At 37.7% G+C, this 18,982-nt stretch overlaps 1 protein-coding gene across 9 annotated transcripts in view; it reads right to left on the bottom strand.

Annotated features, from left to right (window-relative positions):
- The window catches only part of Ipcef1 (interaction protein for cytohesin exchange factors 1), a 170,236-nt gene that overhangs the window by 5,239 nt on the left and 146,015 nt on the right, over window positions 1–18,982 (bottom strand). For all 9 annotated transcript variants that reach the window (XM_013517366.1, XM_013517367.1, XM_005390558.2 and 6 more), the window contains one exon: window positions 7,054–7,244. In XM_013517366.1, coding sequence (XP_013372820.1) covers window positions 7,054–7,244 — 191 coding nt within the window. The remainder of the gene's footprint in view (window positions 1–7,053; window positions 7,245–18,982) is intronic.

Here is an 18,982-nt window from a genome sequence, read left to right as displayed (position 1 = left end):
TTTTTGTCTTTTTGAGACAGGGTCTCGCTATGCAGTTCAGGCTGGCCTTGAGCTCACTTTGTAGCCCAGGCTGATCTGGAACTCGCAACGATCCTAATTTCATGTAGAAGCATTTCATTGACCATCCAAACTTGACTAAGTAAAACTGGGACTTAATATTTTCCCTAAAGTATAATAAGGTAACCACATATATCATGTATGTGCATATATAAAAATACACAATTATTAAATTGTCCTAATTTGTACTAATAAATGGCATTTAATCAACACATGTAGAATAAGCACAACAGTTATCTTTGCAGTCATAGAAGACACATCTAGCCTTCCATCTAACCTGTATGTATTCCAGAAATGCTAATACAGTTAAAAGTCAGTCCCTGCTATTTCACTAGATACTGGTGCCTCTGGAGTAATCAGTGATTCACACATTTTAAAAAATTAAAAATTTTTTGAAACAACTGGCTTGAGTTTTCTGTGGTCAAGGAGTGGAGTAAAAATATGATGCATCACCCTTCACACTGAAAAAGAAATCACTTAACCCTGATGACTTCTTCTCAAATGGTTTCCTCCATCCCTCTGACCGGTACCCTCGCTGTTCCAATGTGTCACACTTGCTCTGCCACCACTGCCTCGTAAGTGAGGCCCGTGCCTCCGTTCTCTACCTGGAAGCACAACCCTCAAGGCAGTGCGGTCCCGGCCTCCATGCCGAGCCTGTCAGTGATCTCCTTTGGTGTCCAAGGTGCCTCAGGAGCCTTGGCTCCGTCTCTCAGCACTCTTCCTCCATCTTCCCTCCCAGGGCAATGGTAGTGACGTGCATTGAGCAATTTCATACCCACACAATTTAATTCATACCCAGAACCTCATGCCACACCCAACCTTCCCGCTTCTCCCTCTCTGACGAGCTCTCATTTCCAGAGTTGCTTTTACATGGAACACTTTCAATCTCTCTTTACTCAACTTTACCCTCATTAATAAATGTGTGCTCCCTTCAGGCACCATGTTCTCCAGAAAAACCGTCCCTTGATCCCCAAACTGGATCGAGCAGTGTCTTTCCACGTTCTCATGCCATCCAGTACTTAAAGTGCTTTTAAGACTTACGATGGGATACGGAGATGCTTATGCATCTGCCTTGTCACCTGTTCTAAAGCTTAAAAGTGACAAGAAATACTTTGTCCATTTCTGTATTCCTAGCATTCAACACAATGCCGAGTGCCCTGTGGACACTCAGTGCCTTTTCCCTGCTGAACTACTCGCTCCGCCTGCCCTGAGGACAGCGTGTGTGCAGCCACACTTCACAGCCAGGCTCTCCGGGCTCATTTAAACTCAAGCCTACTCCCTGGAGGTGGACTTTCCCTACTCCCCAGCACTCACACTTTCACCTCCCTTTTCTCTGTCTCCAAAATGACTTTCAAAATCTCTCTCCTCATCTCAAGCCTTCCCTGCTTCACTTGCAGCTAATGACGTTACTCTGATTAGAGAGATGATAGATAGATGATAGGGAGACAGACAGACAGACAAAGAGAGATAGAAAGACTGCTTTTCAGGAAGGAGCAAAAGCACTGCAGCAAGGTAAGCAAAGAAGACTGACACAGTGTCTGCCTGGCAAGCACAAGGTCCTGAGATCGATTCCCAGCACTTAAAAAAAAAGAGGACTGACAAGCAAAGGACCCAGGACCTAAAGGAGGAGGAAAAGAGGGTGAAGTAGGTAAATAAGGGGATTGATCATAGACAGACAAGGCCAAGGAGCTTTATTTCTTTACTCTGAGTTCTGAATATCTATGTTCAAAAAACCTCTTTCCCCCAAAGGATAAATAAATAAGTAATAAGCTTTCATCCTCTGATATCACCACAGCACTATTAACACAAAGTTAATACAGTTTTATTTTGTTCTAAAGAAATTTAGACATCTGCTTCAAAGGGAAATCAATATTTTATTGAAGAAAACTAGGTAGAATCTTTGAAAATTAAAAAGACATTGGGAAATTGTTTTTAGATCTGGTAAAATTTTTTAAGAAAGGGTTTCCAATTTGAGGAATGAGGATAATCCTTGTCATGGTGTATTGTTTTCTCTAAATAGTTCAATTTTCTTACTCTTTGAGTCCAGTGTCTGTTAAGTCTTTGTAGATAAAAGAAAAAGCTCTACTTAAGCATACAGAGGAAGGAAATTAATGAAACAACAAAACTGAGCTTCCTCTTAGACCAGGCACCCTGGAATGAGAGCACCACGCAGAGGCCTTGCTGCTCCTGGCTGGTATGGGATGCTGTCTGGGGCTTTGAACTACTTTGATAAAACCCACTGTGCTGATTGGCTGGATCCCAGGCTTACTCTGGAGACCTAACCCTTTCCTCTATCTTACCCAGAGTGCTCTAGAGTGCAGGACCAAGTTTCTGTGTGAAGGGACTCTGGAATAGCTGGTAAAAAGGGCTAAATATTAACTACATGTGGTTTGGTCCAATATTCACATAATTTGTAATTCCATAAATTTAGTCTGAGCTATATCCTAGTAATCTCTGTGTGTGACACAATTTTGAGTTTATCATGATGATATTCTTGAAATCAGGTCAGTGCTCTCTGGATTGCATTGTAAAAGAACTATCTGGCAAGAAATCACAGAAAAGTTTTTTATCAACATTAGTTGGCTTATGGCTGAGGGTGTAGTTCAGTGACAAAGCACATGCCTAGCATGCACAAGGTTCTTTGTTTAATTCTTAATGCCAAAAAAAAAAAATATGTGGAATAAATTAGACTTTGGGGTGAAGGGAGACAGTGCAGCCTTTTCGCACAAAATGGCAAATCAGTTGTGTTCTCTGAATCTACCAAAGATTCCTGCTTGAGGAGTGTGACTGGAGTGTGTGTCTGTGTGTCTGCACCTGTGTGCTTGCACATGCATCCCCATGCTTTCTTCCATAGTATTAATTCCACTCCTCCTAATAAAAGCATCCAAAGAATATTGAGAAGCGACCACGAAATATCTGGTATGACTAAATTCAATTCCTTTTGCCAAAAGCTCAAATTTAGAGCCAGAATTGTTTTCAGTAGAGGTGGGAACAATTGATTCTTCACTGCCTTAACCTCCTTCCCAAGTAAGCTGATCTACAAGGTGAGATCTGGTAGGGCTTGTCCTGTCCTAAGGACTCTCCAGAAGCATTTAAGGGCAGTAGTGACCAGACACCACAAGATCTGCAAGGTGTTACTTTCAATGAGGGAACATGTAATGTCTTTTTTTAGGAAATAGAAACCAAATAAAGGACAAGGACTATGCTCATTCCGTGGAGAAAAGGTGAACTCTGGTGACGGTATGAGGTTTGACTCAGTAAGGGAGTCTACTGTGATAAAAGGAGTATTGAGAGCAACAGGTCTCAAACAACTAATGTATAAACAAGCTCAAGGGCTGTGAACAAGGAAAACAAAGGCAGAAAGATAGTCAACCTTAACAATTTTTGCAATACCTCTTATTTGCAGACTATTGGATTTATGTTATTGTACTCTTGGTGTGATCTATTTTATGTATCTGATAGTTTTATGAATAATTGTTTTGAGTTGTAAACTCCTATATACTTTATTAAAATGAATCTAATTAAATGACCAGTAAAATACCCACCTTGCTTTCTGGAGTTAAATAAGTTTTTCAGGATTTCCAAAAATACTGCTAAAGAGAACACACTGTCCTTTCCATTTTTACTCCCAATATTCAGTACATGCTTAACACAAGATTTAAGCACTGGAAATGTGCTCCACCAGAGCAGCTACAGGGAAGAGAATGCTCATTCTTCTTCAATAGAGATAGAGGACTCAGAGAGAGCTTCGTTCAGATCCATTAATCATTCTGTTAATCATTCATTTAAAAATAAAGACAAGCTTAGCCAAGTCAGTGATTTTGAGCTGCGAAAATTCCAACAGATCTACATTTAGTATATGGCATGACAGTTTGCTCAAATTCCAAAAAGAGTTTCTCAAAAGAGCGTTCATCCTGATGCAATCACAGTGTGTGGATTTTTCTTTCTTTATGATGCATCTGTCACTAATATAAGTACTATTTTTCAAACAGTTTCCTTATTTCTGTATGAAACTGCCTTTGCTTGTCCATACATTAGCTTTGAAGTGTTTTTTAAATAAATGTTTGTTTTGTAATATAACGTACATACAGAAGAGTGCACAAATAGGTTCGTGCTTAGTGAGTTATCAGATAATGAAAACATCCATTGGATTGTAAGCAATACTAACTTCTGAGCATTTTAGAAGCTCTAGTTGTGCCCCCAACCAAGCAAATTCAACTTTTCCCCTCAAAGGCAATAGCCATCCTGATAGCCCTGAATTTTAAAAATAGCTTTAAAAATTATTATAGCTTTGCAACATAAATAAACATATATGCACCAAACTATCTTTCTCCATTGCATAAGTAGATGTGCTTTACTTTTAATGTTTTTTTTCTTCCAACAAGGCTAACTTACACATCACTGTGTCCTCCTAAAGTTAATGCGACAACATAACATGGGTCACATTTCACCAACCCCAAGCAATACACTTTCGGAAACCTCAGGATCCTATGGAAAGGGCTTCCTCTCACAAGTGAGCAGACAGTACTTCAACTGGTTTTGGGAAGCAGCCCTGAGCTGTCCCTCATGTTCCCTGCTTCCTGGGATTCATGTCAGTTTGTGGTCTATACCTTGCGTACAGATGGACCTAATGACTTCCTTCTACTAAACAGTATAATACGGAAGTCTTGTGATGTCACTACTACAATGGAGTCATAATTCATCTGGCTTACTAACTTTCCCTATCTTATTAGCTCTGAGAGAAGCTGGCTTCCAGATTATAAGTTGCTCTGTGAAGAGGCGCACATGTCTTCTCCAACCAACAGCCCAAGAGCAACTTGCAGGGAACTGAATCCTGCCAACAAGCAATGCGAGAGTTTAGAATCAAATGTGTCCTGGTGGATGCAGCCCAGTGACGCCATGGTCAGAGCCTCAGCAAAAACCCAGAAGAAGAAAAAGCTATGCAAGCCATACCCAGATTCTGGACCCACAGAAACCCTGAAATAACAAATGCTTCTTCTTTGAGTTTGCTACATTTGGAAGTAATTTGTTACCTACTGGGAGAAAAGAAGGTGTTCCTAAGTTCATCCATTACCATCCATTCATCATGCCTACAATGTATAGAAAGCAAAAGGTCACAGAGAATCATGTTTACTGGTGTTGTGGTTAAACTTAATTTTGTCAGCTTGATTGATTTGAGAGCTGCCATGCGGATGAGTGAAACACCCTTCAGTGCGTCTAGGAAGGTCACAGAAGTGTGTCTTCCTCTGGCCCCTTCCTCTCTGACACTATCCCCCTGCTCCACTTTCCAGTAGCATAAACTAAGGATTGTTTTTTGCTCCTCCACACTCTTCTGCCATAATGCTTTGTCTTGAAGCCAGCTAAACATGGACTGAATCCCCTGAAACCATTATCCAAATAAACCTCTCTTCCTTCAAACTGTGGGTACCAGGTATTGTGTGCCAGGAATGGAAAAGTGACTAAGTCACCTGTAAATTCTTTGACTCTTAAATCAGACCATGGCTTTATGAGGGTCTAAAATCTTTAGTCTGCTAGTCTGTGAAGAATCGGAGACCACAGTCTTTCTCCTATAAATGGTCCAAGCCTCTCATTCTCTACTTGGACTCCTATTTCTCCCAACATGGGCTATAAATATCATCCTCCAGGACATGTCCTTGAAGGACTCTCCCTTCTCTTCCTGGTATTCTTCAACTCTTATTAGCCAGCTGTCATCACCTCTACAATGCTGACCCTGACCCTAACAACCCTAGAGTCAGTCATATCCCTCCTCTGCTGTGTGCTTTTAAAGCCTCCTGAACTTGTACCCCACACAGTACTTTGCATATTGTGTTTAAAATATTTGTCTCCACTCTGTTCTGTTGCCCAGGGTGTTCCATTTAATGGCCACAGTGACCTAGAATAGTGTCTGTTCACTAAAAAAATGTATTCACTCAAATCAACTCTCACAGACAACTAAGACTGTAAAATCCTATATACTATGGCACATGACATGGAATAATCCCACATGTACACTATGCAGAATAACTGCTGGTAATGTCATCTCATCATAAATATTAGGAAATGTCTCTGCATTTGAAGTGTCTTTGTATAATTAAAATACACTTTGCCTTCCCTTTTCTAGCCTCACTTTTGTAGACTTTTAGGGTGCTTTGGGTCTTCTAATGACTGAGTGGGATATCTGAATAACAAGACTCCCTCAGTCATCTCATTGTAGCCTTGTCTTTTTGATTGCTCACTTTTCTTCCTGGAAAAGGACTTACACTTTTAATGCAAAAAGACAGGTGCAAAACAGAATTAAATTGCAGGACTTATCAGGGCTTTTCCAAATCTATAAATCTTCTGTTAAGTTAGGACTATTTTACAAAGTATCCTGACCTCCTCCTCCTCACATTATAATCTAAATGTGAAAGCAGGATGCTTTTGTTATGAAGAATCATTTTAGTTACAGGAGGTCCTAAAAATAGCTTCAGTCCTTCCTTGCTCCCATTGTGAAAACATCTGCTGGTCTGTGACTACAAAATGTACGACTCCCACTGGGGCTCACCTAGTGTTCCTTGGCTACAGTGCCTATGACAAACAGGCTCTGTTGTACCCAAAATCCTGGGTGCAGTACAGAAGCATATTACTGTTCCTTCTCACCAACTGATGGGCTCTCTCTAATCAACATTTATTGAGCCAGTTATTGTGCTAGGCATAAGCGGTACAAAAACAAATTACACATGCTCCTTGCCATCTAGGTGCTTAAAATTCAAATTTTTATTGAAATAAATGTAAAATCAAGGTCTTTTGTCAAACACTGCTTTGGGTGCTACAGTATGAGTATCCTAATGCTTTAAGAATGTCTAGAATCATCTCACCCTATAAAGATTATATTTACACTTCATGCCCTTCCTTTACCCGCGCAAACATACTGCGATCAGCATGAATCTCTCTGCAGAACCAGCTGGTTTTTTTGCCTCACATCAACAGAGTTCATCCCGTCTGAAACTGTCTTACCTTTAATGTGCTATTCAAGGTTCGGATTTTGTGAAGTTTCTCGTTGATAGATGGATTCTTGCACCTCTTAACAAAGGACTTTCTCAGCTCCTTCTTGGTTGAAGGTCTTCGGTCCCCCAGAGGTGATAGACTAGCTTGCTCTAACGATTTGTAAAGCTTCTCCATTTCATCTTCAGCTGCTTTTGGTTCTTCTATTTAAAAAATGTAATAAGGGCAAAACAAGTTAAAACCACTGAGAGAATATTAGATATGGTAGCCTTAAAGTGTGGTCCTGCCTACACATTGATCTCAGACTTCTCACTTCCACCTCCAGAACTGTTAAGACAATAATGTTCTGTTGTCTAAACCACTCAGTTGGTGATACATTGTTTCTGCAGGCCCATGCTCCCCTGGAGGGTACCCCAGAGCCACTGTCAGGCTTCTCTCTGGCTCCCAGGATTTCCTTGGTTTGTGGCAACATAACTCGCTTTCTCATGGTGTTTTCTGGGGTGTATGTATCTGTGTACACACTTCCCCTCTGTGTAAGTACATATTGAGTTAAGAGCCCACCAGAATGACCTCATTTTCATTAATGATATCTGCAACATGTCCCAGTCAGATCACATTCTGATTTACACAGGCTGTGGGAGAAGTTAGGGCTTTAACGTGTGAATTTTGATGGAGTGAAATTCAGCTTAGAACAATCCACCCTCTGACCCCTCAAGATTTGCATTCTTCTCACACAGAAATCATCCTCACCTCATTCCAACATATCCTAAAGATTTTATGCATTTCAGTTGTCAGACCAAAATCTAAATGAAGTATCACTTAAGTCAGGGATTATGAGACTCAGGGATGGATTCATCCTAGTGTAAAATCCTTCTTCGCCTTTGAAACTGTGAGCACTACCATCTTACTTGTGGAATCTAAACTTAATTTGCCCTTGACTGGATTATGAGACTCATGGAAAGTTTATGTGGCTGAATTGTGAGGGTCTGAATATACTCTTAGACAGTGGAAGTTTCTAAAAGTCATTCCAAGAATCATGCGAATGGAGCTGATCCATTCTGGGACTTGGATTTTGATGAGACTATTGAAGCCCTCACAGCCTATGAGAGCCAAGGTGTTGCCTATGTTAAGTTACTCTGAGCAGGTTTTCATCCCTAGCAACTCTGAGCACCTCAAGTGATACCGAGGTGACTCAAAAAAAAATCTTCACCTTTTCATGTTGCTTTAATTTCTCACAAAGAAATTTAGCTCTTTATTCCTTCATTCCCCAAAACTAACCTTGGGAAAGACACACAATAAGATTTCTTTTTCTACCATGTACTCCTTACTGTTTATATGTTCCACCTACTGTCCTGAGAACAAACTTCGGAGAGATCCCATAAAAAAGGCTGCTTTAAGAAGAGCTGAACATAGCAGGCTCTCCAAAGAGGAGGAAACACATACAATGGAATTCTAGGAACACTAGAATCAAACAAACCTCATTTACTTTATAGTTTAAGGGCAAAAAATGCTTGAGCAAGAATTCACCCCCCAAAAAGTCACCATGAAATAGAGAGCAAATATGTTGGCCTAACTTTATACCTGGTTTCAAGTATTGATCAGGACAATCTTTCTGTTTTGTGACAAAATAGTTTCAAAACAGGGATAAGACATTTAAAATTGTATCTGAAGACAGTTAGGCTCTTGGTTTGGGCTGAGTGAAAACATCAAAGGCAATCTTCCGTCACTAAGAACATGAAAGGTTGTCTCATCAGTCACTAGGTAAATGCAAATCAAAACCGCAAGATAGCACTTAACATCCAGCAGGATGGCTAAAATAAAGAAGACAGAGAATAGTAAGTGCAGTCAAGGATGTGGAGACACTGAAACCTTCATACACTGGAAGTACAAAGGTAAAATGAGTTACCACTGAGGAACAGTTGGACAGTTCCTCAAAGTGCCAAACAGAGTTATGACTTGGTCCTGCAAATCTACTCCTAGATGCATACTACTGAAAACATATGTTCACGCCACAGTTTTACATGAATCTTCATAACAGCATTATCCATAATAGACACAAGGTGGGAGGAGACTAAATGTCCATCAAGAAGTGAAAGGACAAATAAAATGCTGTCTATGTAGATGAGGGAATATTACTTAGTAGTTAAGAGAAATAAAGCACTAAATCACCTACAGTGCTACAACATGGATAAAACTTGAAATCACTGTGCTAAGCAACAGAAGCCAGTCAGAAAAGACCACAAATCATATGAATCCATGTGCATGAAATGTCTACCATAGACCAATCCACAGAGACAAAAAGTAGGATGATGCTTGCCCGGGGCTGGGAGGAGATAAGCAGTGATTAGGAATGATAGGGAGCGTGTAGGGATTTCTTTGTGTGATGCTGAAACTGTTCTCAAATTAAGCTGTGGTGATAATTGCACAACTCTGACTATCATAAAAACTGCCAAATTGCACCTTTACATGGGAATTTTATGATATGTGAAATATATCTCAATGCAACTGCAAAAGAATAGTAGACTTTTTATATTGTCATAATAGATGATAGATGATTAAAGCAGAAATTTTAAGCATAGCAACAGTCCTGGGAATAACCTGGAGATATTAGAAAGTCTTATGAAAACTACATAAAAGATATCCTACTTGTGCATGGCATATTATGATTCGGAGTTCCATTTTCAGATATAAAAAAACACAGTAATCTCATGTGCCATTTTATAAAATCTTCATCCAGATAAAACACTACTTTGAATTAAGTTTAAATACAAAGCTCTCAATACCCAGCATTTTAAAACTAAATTTTATATATGTGTATCAAATTTTAAGAAACAAGCCAAATAAATATATGACAAGGTTAAACAGAATGTCTTCTTTAAATTTCTCTGTGTTCACTGAGCAGATCACTCATGGTACTCAAGATGGTGCTAGAAAACAAAATCATTTTATACTAATACATTAATTTGCAACTATGTCAAGATTAAAACTATTATATCATAATCATGTATTTGAGTCTGTAGGTATTAAACCATTATTATATAGAGATATAACCATTATTATATAAAGATATAAATAAATTTAGAATATTGGAATAATGTGACATAATATATTCCCTAAATAAAAAATAAGCAAGGTTCTTTTTGGATAATTTTATTATTATTTAATGCTATGACACAAAAACTTCTTTATGTTAAAAATATCAGAAGCTGTATTTATTGCCCACCTCCATTCCTTTCCTCAATATAAACTTTGGAGCAATAGCCCTGAGAAGTGTGTGTGTGTGCATGTGTGTGTGTGTGCATGTGGGTGTGTGTGTAACCTGACCTTCAAGAAACAACTGAACGGTCAAAGTCACACAGGTAAAATGAACCTGTTTGGATTACTGAGAGGTAATACAGAATTCCTCTAAAATTTATATATAATGTTCACTTTCTATTTTAACTCATCCAGAAACGAGATAATAGTTCACAGAAGCTTATAACTGTCAGGGAATTGAGAGGAAAAATGAAAGGTAAATTATTACTTTAGTTTTTCTTCCTCAGAGGAACCTGTAACTGATAGACTATGTCTGACCCCTAATAACCTGACTCAGGAATCACTCACAAACATAAGGAAAATAAAATAACAAACAGTGATGTTAGGAGTCAAAAAATACCCTTACTGGCTTTTTGTGTGTGTCATCATCACCTGAGAGATGTACAACATAATACACAATAGTCAGGGGACATACCTGTGATCCAACCCAGTCCACAATCTAGTCAGGGACTTTAAATTGATTTTACTGATGCTAACGGCTGATACTTAGGTCTGCATGGGGTCAACATGTAAACATTTAATAATAATGGAAGCGAGTGATAAATAGGATCATAGGACAAAAATAGGACCCAAAGCTACTAGTACACAAAAGTCACAGTCGGCCCCTGATGTCAAAGCAGGGTGAGAGTTCTTCCTGGTGGTTGAACCAGGTCTAGCACTGGTTGGTTAACCCTCTCGCTCCACTCTTATACCATGAAGAAGCATGTCAGTATAATAGTATTTTTTAAAACATCCCTTCCATTTTTATGTAAATATCTGTCTATTATTGCATACTAGGAAGCACTAGATTCTTTTTTTCTTATCAACAGACTTTAAAGAGCAAGAAAACAAGATTAGCAGAAAAGACAACTCATCTCTGTCCCACTGGAAATGGAAGCCATGTTAATTATTTCCACCTTCCTTATCCCTGAAGCAAAAATAAATAAATTCTGTCTGAGAGTGAAGTGTTTCCAATGCAATTTTTACTCTTCCTCTCAGATGTCAGTTTTAGTCTCCCCTCATAGCAGGCCTTTGATTTCCATTGCCCTGTAAGGCACTTTATCATTTATCTCATCTCACTTCATAAGCACTTGGTTAAGGAACGCAAACTATTGTTATTTTATGGATAATAAATGAAGATTCTCTAAGAACATTCAGTGCTTTTTTTCAAAATGCAAATCAGTGATTAAGAATAAAAGCTTAATTCCATACCACATGGGCCCCATGTCTTTCTAAACAAGGGTCTTCTCAAACTTTAACAGAAAAACAGTCTCCAGGGAGCCTATTAAAAATGCAGATTCTGTTTCACACCATCTCTGGGATTCTGAGTGCTTACCAAGCTCCTGGCTGATGCTGGACTTGTTGGTCCATACACCATACTTGCGTAGCAAGGCTACACCATCTGTTAACAACTTCTCATGCAGCACCAGCTGTGACTCATTGCAAGAGAAAGGGACAGAAGTATAATAAGCAAGTTGAAACTTGTCCATGGAGCAGCATTTATTGACTGTGAACCATGTCCTCATTAAAGAAAAGAAAGAGAAAAAACTGGCTTTCTTCAAAGAAGTATGTCCAGAATTCTTGCTTGAAAACACCAGTATTTCACATGTTGGGTGGGTAAGATTTGGAGGCAAATGCTAGTGGCCCTCTATACCTTAAATTATCTCAGATTATCTCCAAACTTGGATCAGTTATTTAACTAGTTAGAATCAGAAAAGAGGCGATAAGTAAATGATAGACAGAGAGATACATGTAGATAGACAGATAAATGATAGAGATAGATAAATGTAGATGCATGTATAAATACATTTTTAGCAAGATCATTCTTAGTGATATTAGCACAAAAGACAAAACAACATTTTTTTACTAACAGAAGTTCACTGTTTTCCAAGAGTAAGCTAAATGAAGGTGCATCTTTCTCTTCAGCCTCCTACATACGCAACCTATTGTCTGTCTCTGACAGGACAAGTTCTGCATTTGTAGGCCCAGAATTTGGCTGTCGAGAACACTGTATGCAGATTATCTCCTGAAATGTTGTTTTTTCATCTTTGCCTCCCCCACTATCTTATTTTTGGTCCTCCTCGTGCTTTCTAGAATGTGGCTGTTTATTTTCTATTTCGAACATAAAAGCGAGCTTCAAAAGACAGGAGAACAATTTATACGCTAGGTTTCATATCAGGAGTAGAAAGGAAACCAGTTACAGATTGGAAAAGGATAAATGATGTCCCAAGAAAGATAATTTTAGGCTTCAAATGTGAAATACTTGGAAAGTTCGAGGGAGAAAAATGTATTCCCCGTTTCAGGGGCAATGTCTTAAGTGTTTGAGAGCAAAAAGATCTTGACAGGCACTTGTCACACCAGAAGAGAGTGTGTACATATGTGGACATTCCACAAGCCCTTTAAGGCTTTATAAATGTCATTCAATAGAGCACCTGAGGCCAGCAGAGCAAAAGAATTTCACAGGCTTTCCCTATTTAGTAATTTTCATAACTACAACATAACAAGATTTAAAATTATAATGTTAGACATGTTTAAAATTATAAGGACACATTTCGGAACAAATCTGAATAACTCATTTTAACAGTAAGAACGCTACTGACCAGCAGCACAGCATAATTTTGAGCAAGAAATCTGATTCTGCTGCTGCAGGTAGCGATAGCTATTATACACAGAGGTTTTTTTACTATGTGACAGGCACTGTGTTATTAGCTAAACCACTGTTATCGCACTGTCTGTCAACCACTATCTGAGGAAAGTATCATTAACCTTGATATCAAAGGAAGGATATCAACACATAGAAAGATTAAATACTTTGACCAAAGTCACAAAGACCTAGGTTATAATCTCAAAATTAGTTTCTTTAAATACTATGCTATCCTGTAAATATATTTGCTCCAGATCTTTTATATAAAGCTCAATAAAAACTGTTTTAAATAAGGCAATTTTTAGTCACTGAGCTGGTATCTGACTGGATACAGGCCACATGTCAGTTTCCTGCATGTATTATTCGGCCTCCAAAGGACAAATACCAACTCTGAGCCTCTGCTGCTGAGGTGCCTAGGTTTTGTGCTTAAACGCCATCCCTATAAGACCACAGGGTACTAAATCCCAGAACAAGAAATACACAAGCTGGCCAGGAATCTAAGACACAGCCTATGCCATCAGATTTGAACTCTACACTTTAGAATAGTGCACCAGCTCAAAAAGCAGGGGAAGAGTGATATGCACAACTTGTGGACATGACAGCAGCTCCGTCTAAAACAAAGGTCTGAGTGCTTAGGAAATGAGATGTAAAGGTACGAGAGCACTGGTTGGGAGAGAAGGGATTAAAAGAGATGGCAGGTGAAAAAGTCCTGTAAGAGAAAAAGCAATAGGTTATACAAAACTCAGGGACAACATCCAAGTATAAAACTGTTTTATCTGTGTTCTAATGAGTCTTAAAGAAGAGTAGTTTCTTGATTTATTTCATTTTTCTCTATTTGCTTTACCATCCCTGCAGGTCATACAAATCTCCTCACTTGTGTGTTTGATCCTTCTGTTGATTAAGACAACTCAATACTCTTCTACTGCGCTGCTTTTATTGACACGAACAAACACAGTTTGTCAGATAATCTTTAATGTTGTTCTGTTTGGTTATGATCGTATCGTGAGTCAGTGGTTTTCTGAGATAATCTTAGGTGGAGTCCACTACTCAACTATCTAAGAAGTAGCTTTATATTTTTAAAAGAAGTATTACATTTGTTTTTAAAATGTATTCTTCCAAATATATGAGGACCCATAATTAAGTAAAATAATTTAAAGTAGATGTAATTTTTTATAGTGCTCACATGTTAAGAAAAAGAAGACATTGGCAGGCAATGTCTTTAAAAAGACATTTGGTCAGGGTTTTGTTTCCTTAATACATTTAGGAGGTAGAGATTGTATGGGAAAGAAAAACAACAAAAAGCTGAAAAATCACCCAAACTGAGGGGTACACAACCAATATTTGGAGATAAATGTATCAACCGGGCCCCCATAATGGGGCAGCTCCATCAAGCCTGTGGGCCCATGCTAGGGAAGATGAATACAACAGATAAAATGGAAGATTCAAGAGAAAAGGGACACAAGCGTAAAGCACTTGAAGCCAAGAGCAGCAAAACAAGAGAAAGGACGACATTATTGTATCTCATCTTTACAGGCAGAAAATGAAGACTTAGAGCAGATAAATACCCACACCTTTTTAAGCTGAACTCTTTTCCTATATATAGGGTCATAATCTAACATGATTCATAATTACTTGCATAACATAATCAGAATAGGAGGATATACCATGTTGCACAAATATCATGTACATGTATGCACAATATATATATGTTCAGATAAATACTTTGTCATTTTTTATTTTGTTGAGTTGGTAAAAGCTGGAAAGCTGGACCTATCTAAGAGCTGGCCTTGGCATGCAAATACAATGGGAGGGTATCAATGCAGTCTCTTATTTTCCTAGTTCTACTAAAGTATAATTGACAAAACTATATGATTTTAAGTATACAACAAAATGATTTGATATACAGTCTGTGAAATGACTACTTCAATCAAGTTAATTAACACATCTATCACTGAACTTAGTAACATTTTTAAAAATTCACTTTGTTTTGTCTTGAGAAAATTTAAGCAAATTTCAATTATACTATTCAGTACAGTAGTGTTAATTATCTTCATCATACTCCATAACAGAACCCCTGAATTTTCTCACCAGTAACTGACAGATGATGTGGGACTTTATTGTGAAAAGAATATTTTCAGTGTATCTTAACATTTTAAGTGTACTTACCCTTGACTAAACAGTTCTATATCTCATAGTTACCTCAAAAGTAATAATCGTGTACATATGAATACATAAAGATGTTTCCTGTAGTATTCTTTATGATAATAACAATTTGGAAATCATCTAAATTTCCATTAGCTGAAAAATAATTGGTCATATTGTATTGATAGTATTATTATATTTGTGTCATAAAACAGAAACTATCAAACATTATGAGATACATCTGCATTTACTAGCAAGAAAGGTTTATGAGGGGATTCAAAAAGCAAGCTACTGGTTTAATTTTATTTATGTTTTTTAAAAGACTGATGATGTGTATATGCATTTATATCTATGTATTTGCTTTGGTTCACAGAAAAAATATAGTCTAAACTGCTGACAGCAAGCCTCAGAAGACAAAATTTATATTCGCAATGCCTGGAACAGTGATTGCCCCATAATAAAAGTATAGCAAGTATTTCTAAAAGGAATGAATTTAGAGATAAATGGGTAGTAAGATGGAGAAATTGATTGTAAAGGAAATCTTCACTTTTGGGGAGCAACCTTCTGGACTGAGATTTTATTAAGAACATCACAATAATTTTGTGATTAAAAATAAATAACATTTAAAACATAAAAACAGACTCTGTCTACTTCTTTAAAGGGAACCAGAAAATAGTATAATGTGTCACAAGGATGAAAACGAATACAATTCTTGGGGAAAAAAAATATTTGCAAAGTACTACCAGTGTCAGCCTATCTGCATATATCCTTTCTTTTGAAAAAATAAGAAATCTTGTGAAATACCCTACATGTTGGGTATTTCCACTGCTGATACATAGCATGACTAAGTAGTCCTTCCAGTTAAAAATATACCGTTAAGTGATGAAGGGAAACAGGAAGTGTCAGGGGCCTCTGACCTTCTTATTACAGCACAGGCAGACATGTTTGAGGGCACCCCAAGAAGGCAGCTCTTGTACTGCCTCATCCTAAGCAGGGGGTCTTCTACATTCCCAAGGCAGCAGCTGCAGGCCCTCAATCTGGATGACCGCATGAGTGTTCAAATTTGCAAAGTGTTTCATTTCTGATTTTGCTTAATTCTACTTCAGTTTTTAAGAGCCAAGCAAGATAATGGCTGTTTGAAAATTAAGGTGCAGAGGTGATCATAATATGGCACCTGACACTATATGTCTATGGTAAGCCCTTGGCATATTTTGCATTAAAATAAAAACCAACCAATAGAAATTTTATGGCCATATTTATTGAAATGTCATGTCAGCCACGCAGACAAGGCCTTAAACCACAAGATAGAATTGAACCCATTTTCAAAGTTGGGGGTGGTTGTTGGTGTCAGACCGGTTTCTCTTTCTAACCCTCTTACATTTCCTGTTGTGGAAAAACATGGCGCTAATAAGGACTAGCTCTGTTACATATTTATGTGCTGTCAGTGTTTCTATGAGGAATCTTTACTTCACCTTTTGTTTGCTTGTTTTCTCAGCACATGGCACACCATTTCATTTTTAAGAGTCACTTGAGAAATATTGTTGAATAAATAATGTTCCCACACCATTTGTTTTCATAATAGTAGTCAGATACTTCTGTTTCTAACATTAGTTGACCAGTACTACCTCACCACTACTTATTGAAAATAGAATGTAATAGTAGTACAATGACTGTCCTAGGAGGGAAATTATTGTGGTTTCATGCAACCTGATTGACATGTTCAGTTATGTCAAGAACTCTGTGCCTTGGTGATTTGAAATTACTCTTAGATACTCAGGTAACTAATATCTGAGGCTCTCGAGTCAAACAGAACTGTCATTCCTGATGTGGCTTCCATCACTGACTAGTTGTGTGACCATTGTAAGCAATTTGCTTAGCACTTTGAACTACCAGTTTCTCCATCCATAAGAAAGGAGTAATAAAAGAGTACCTACTTCTAAGCTTGTGGTAGTGAGGAAAGTTTTCCCTCAGAGATCAAGCCTACCACAAAATTTCCTATAGCCACCATTCGTATCAGCACTGCACTGTCAGGCCTACCCAAAGCAAAGAGTATATATAGAATATAACATTCAGAAAGGAAATAAGCAAAACCATCTTCGTTTGCAGAGATACAATTATATACATAAGAGAAAGAAGTTTAAAGATGAGACATTAGCATTAAAATGAGAATTTAGTAATTTTATTACATTAAAATATACTCAAGAATCAGGCTGGGTGTGCAGCTCTGTGATAGAGCATTGGTGTAGGGCATACAAGGCCCCACAAGGGTTAGCACACTAATCCTCAGTATCACAAATAAATCATTAATGAAAAATCAGCTGTAGTGGTGTATACCAGTAAGAAAGTTCATCAAGAGAAAAATATATTTTAAAGTAATATTTAAAAGGTAAAGTATATAGGATAAACATATATGTGCAAGTCTTCTGTAAAGAAAATTATGAAATGTAAATATTTATTTCAATATATAGCAAAGACAGATAAATGGATAAAAGTAAAAAGAACAATTTTATGAACTGAAAGGCTTTAAAATACAACAATTTTGCTTCCTTTTGGTTGAATCTAAGGCTGCAATGCAATCAATACAAAAATCCCACAAGATTCTGTGTGTGTGTGTGTGTGTGTGTGTGTGTGTGATTGATTAGGTGGTTCTAAAAGTTATATGGAAGTTAAAATGGTCCAGAATAGCCCAAACAACCTTTTAAAAAGAACAATGTAGGAAAATATGTCTTCCTAGATTTTAAGATCTATTTTTAAAGCTAAAGTAGTTTAAAAAAAAAAACAGCATGATACTGGCACAAAAACATACATGCAGATCAGTGAAACAGAATAAAAATGCAGAAACAACCCAAGGTACACTCAATTGATCTGAACTTTGACAAAAGGGCCAAAACACACACTGGAAGAAAGACACTCTCTTTCATAAATATCACTTGAAAAGCTGGATGTCCACATACAGAAGACTGAATCTAGACCCCTGTATCTCACCATATGCTTAACTAAAATCAACATGGATCACAGAGCTAAATGTGAAAACAGAATCACTGAACCTGCTGGAAGATAAAATAGGGAAAACCCGGGGCTAGGGATTTAGCTCAGCAGCAAAGCGCCTACCTGGCAAGCGCAAGGTCGTGAGTTCGGTTCCCGGTACCGGAGAAAAACCAAAAACCAAAAAAAAAAAAAAAGGGAAAACCCTTGCAGACATAGATGTAAGCAAGGACTTTGTGAACAGAACTCCAATTGCACAAGAAATAACAACACAAATCAATGAACAGGATCATAGCAAATTAAAAAGCCCCTCTACAGCAAAGCAATCAAGTGAAAAGACAATCTAAAGATTAGGAAAATAAAAATTTTTCCAGCTATTCCTCAGACAGAGAACTGATATCTAGAATATATAAGAAATGCCAAAAAAGTTATACTCCCAAATTAAAAGACCCACTCAAAAAATGTGCAACTGAAATGAAGAGATATTTCTCGGAAGTACAAATGGCCAAGAAATACATGAAAAAATTTCAATATCTTCGGCCATTAGAAAAATGCAAACTAAAACAACACTGAGATTCCATCTTACTCCAGAAAGGATGGCTATCACAAAATCAACTAATAACAAACGCTAGCAAAACTACAGGAGTAAAATGTACCCTTCTACATTGTTTGTAGGAATGTAAATTAGTACAACCACTATGGAAATCAGTATGGAGGTTCCTCAAAACAAAACAAAACAAAACAAAATAAACCCAAACAAAACAAATAAACTTATAAATTCCATCTGACCCAGCTATTACCCATCTAGGTATCTTTCCAAAACAGTAAAAGACATCATATTGGGGGCTGGGGATTTAGCTCAGCGGCAAAGCGCCT

This window comes from Chinchilla lanigera, unplaced genomic scaffold, assembly GCF_000276665.1.
Source record: "Chinchilla lanigera isolate Chin_1 unplaced genomic scaffold, ChiLan1.0 scaffold00038, whole genome shotgun sequence".
NCBI lineage: Eukaryota > Metazoa > Chordata > Mammalia > Rodentia > Chinchillidae > Chinchilla > Chinchilla lanigera.
Note: the sequence above shows the minus strand (reverse complement) of the source record. Positions and strands in the feature narration are given on the sequence as shown.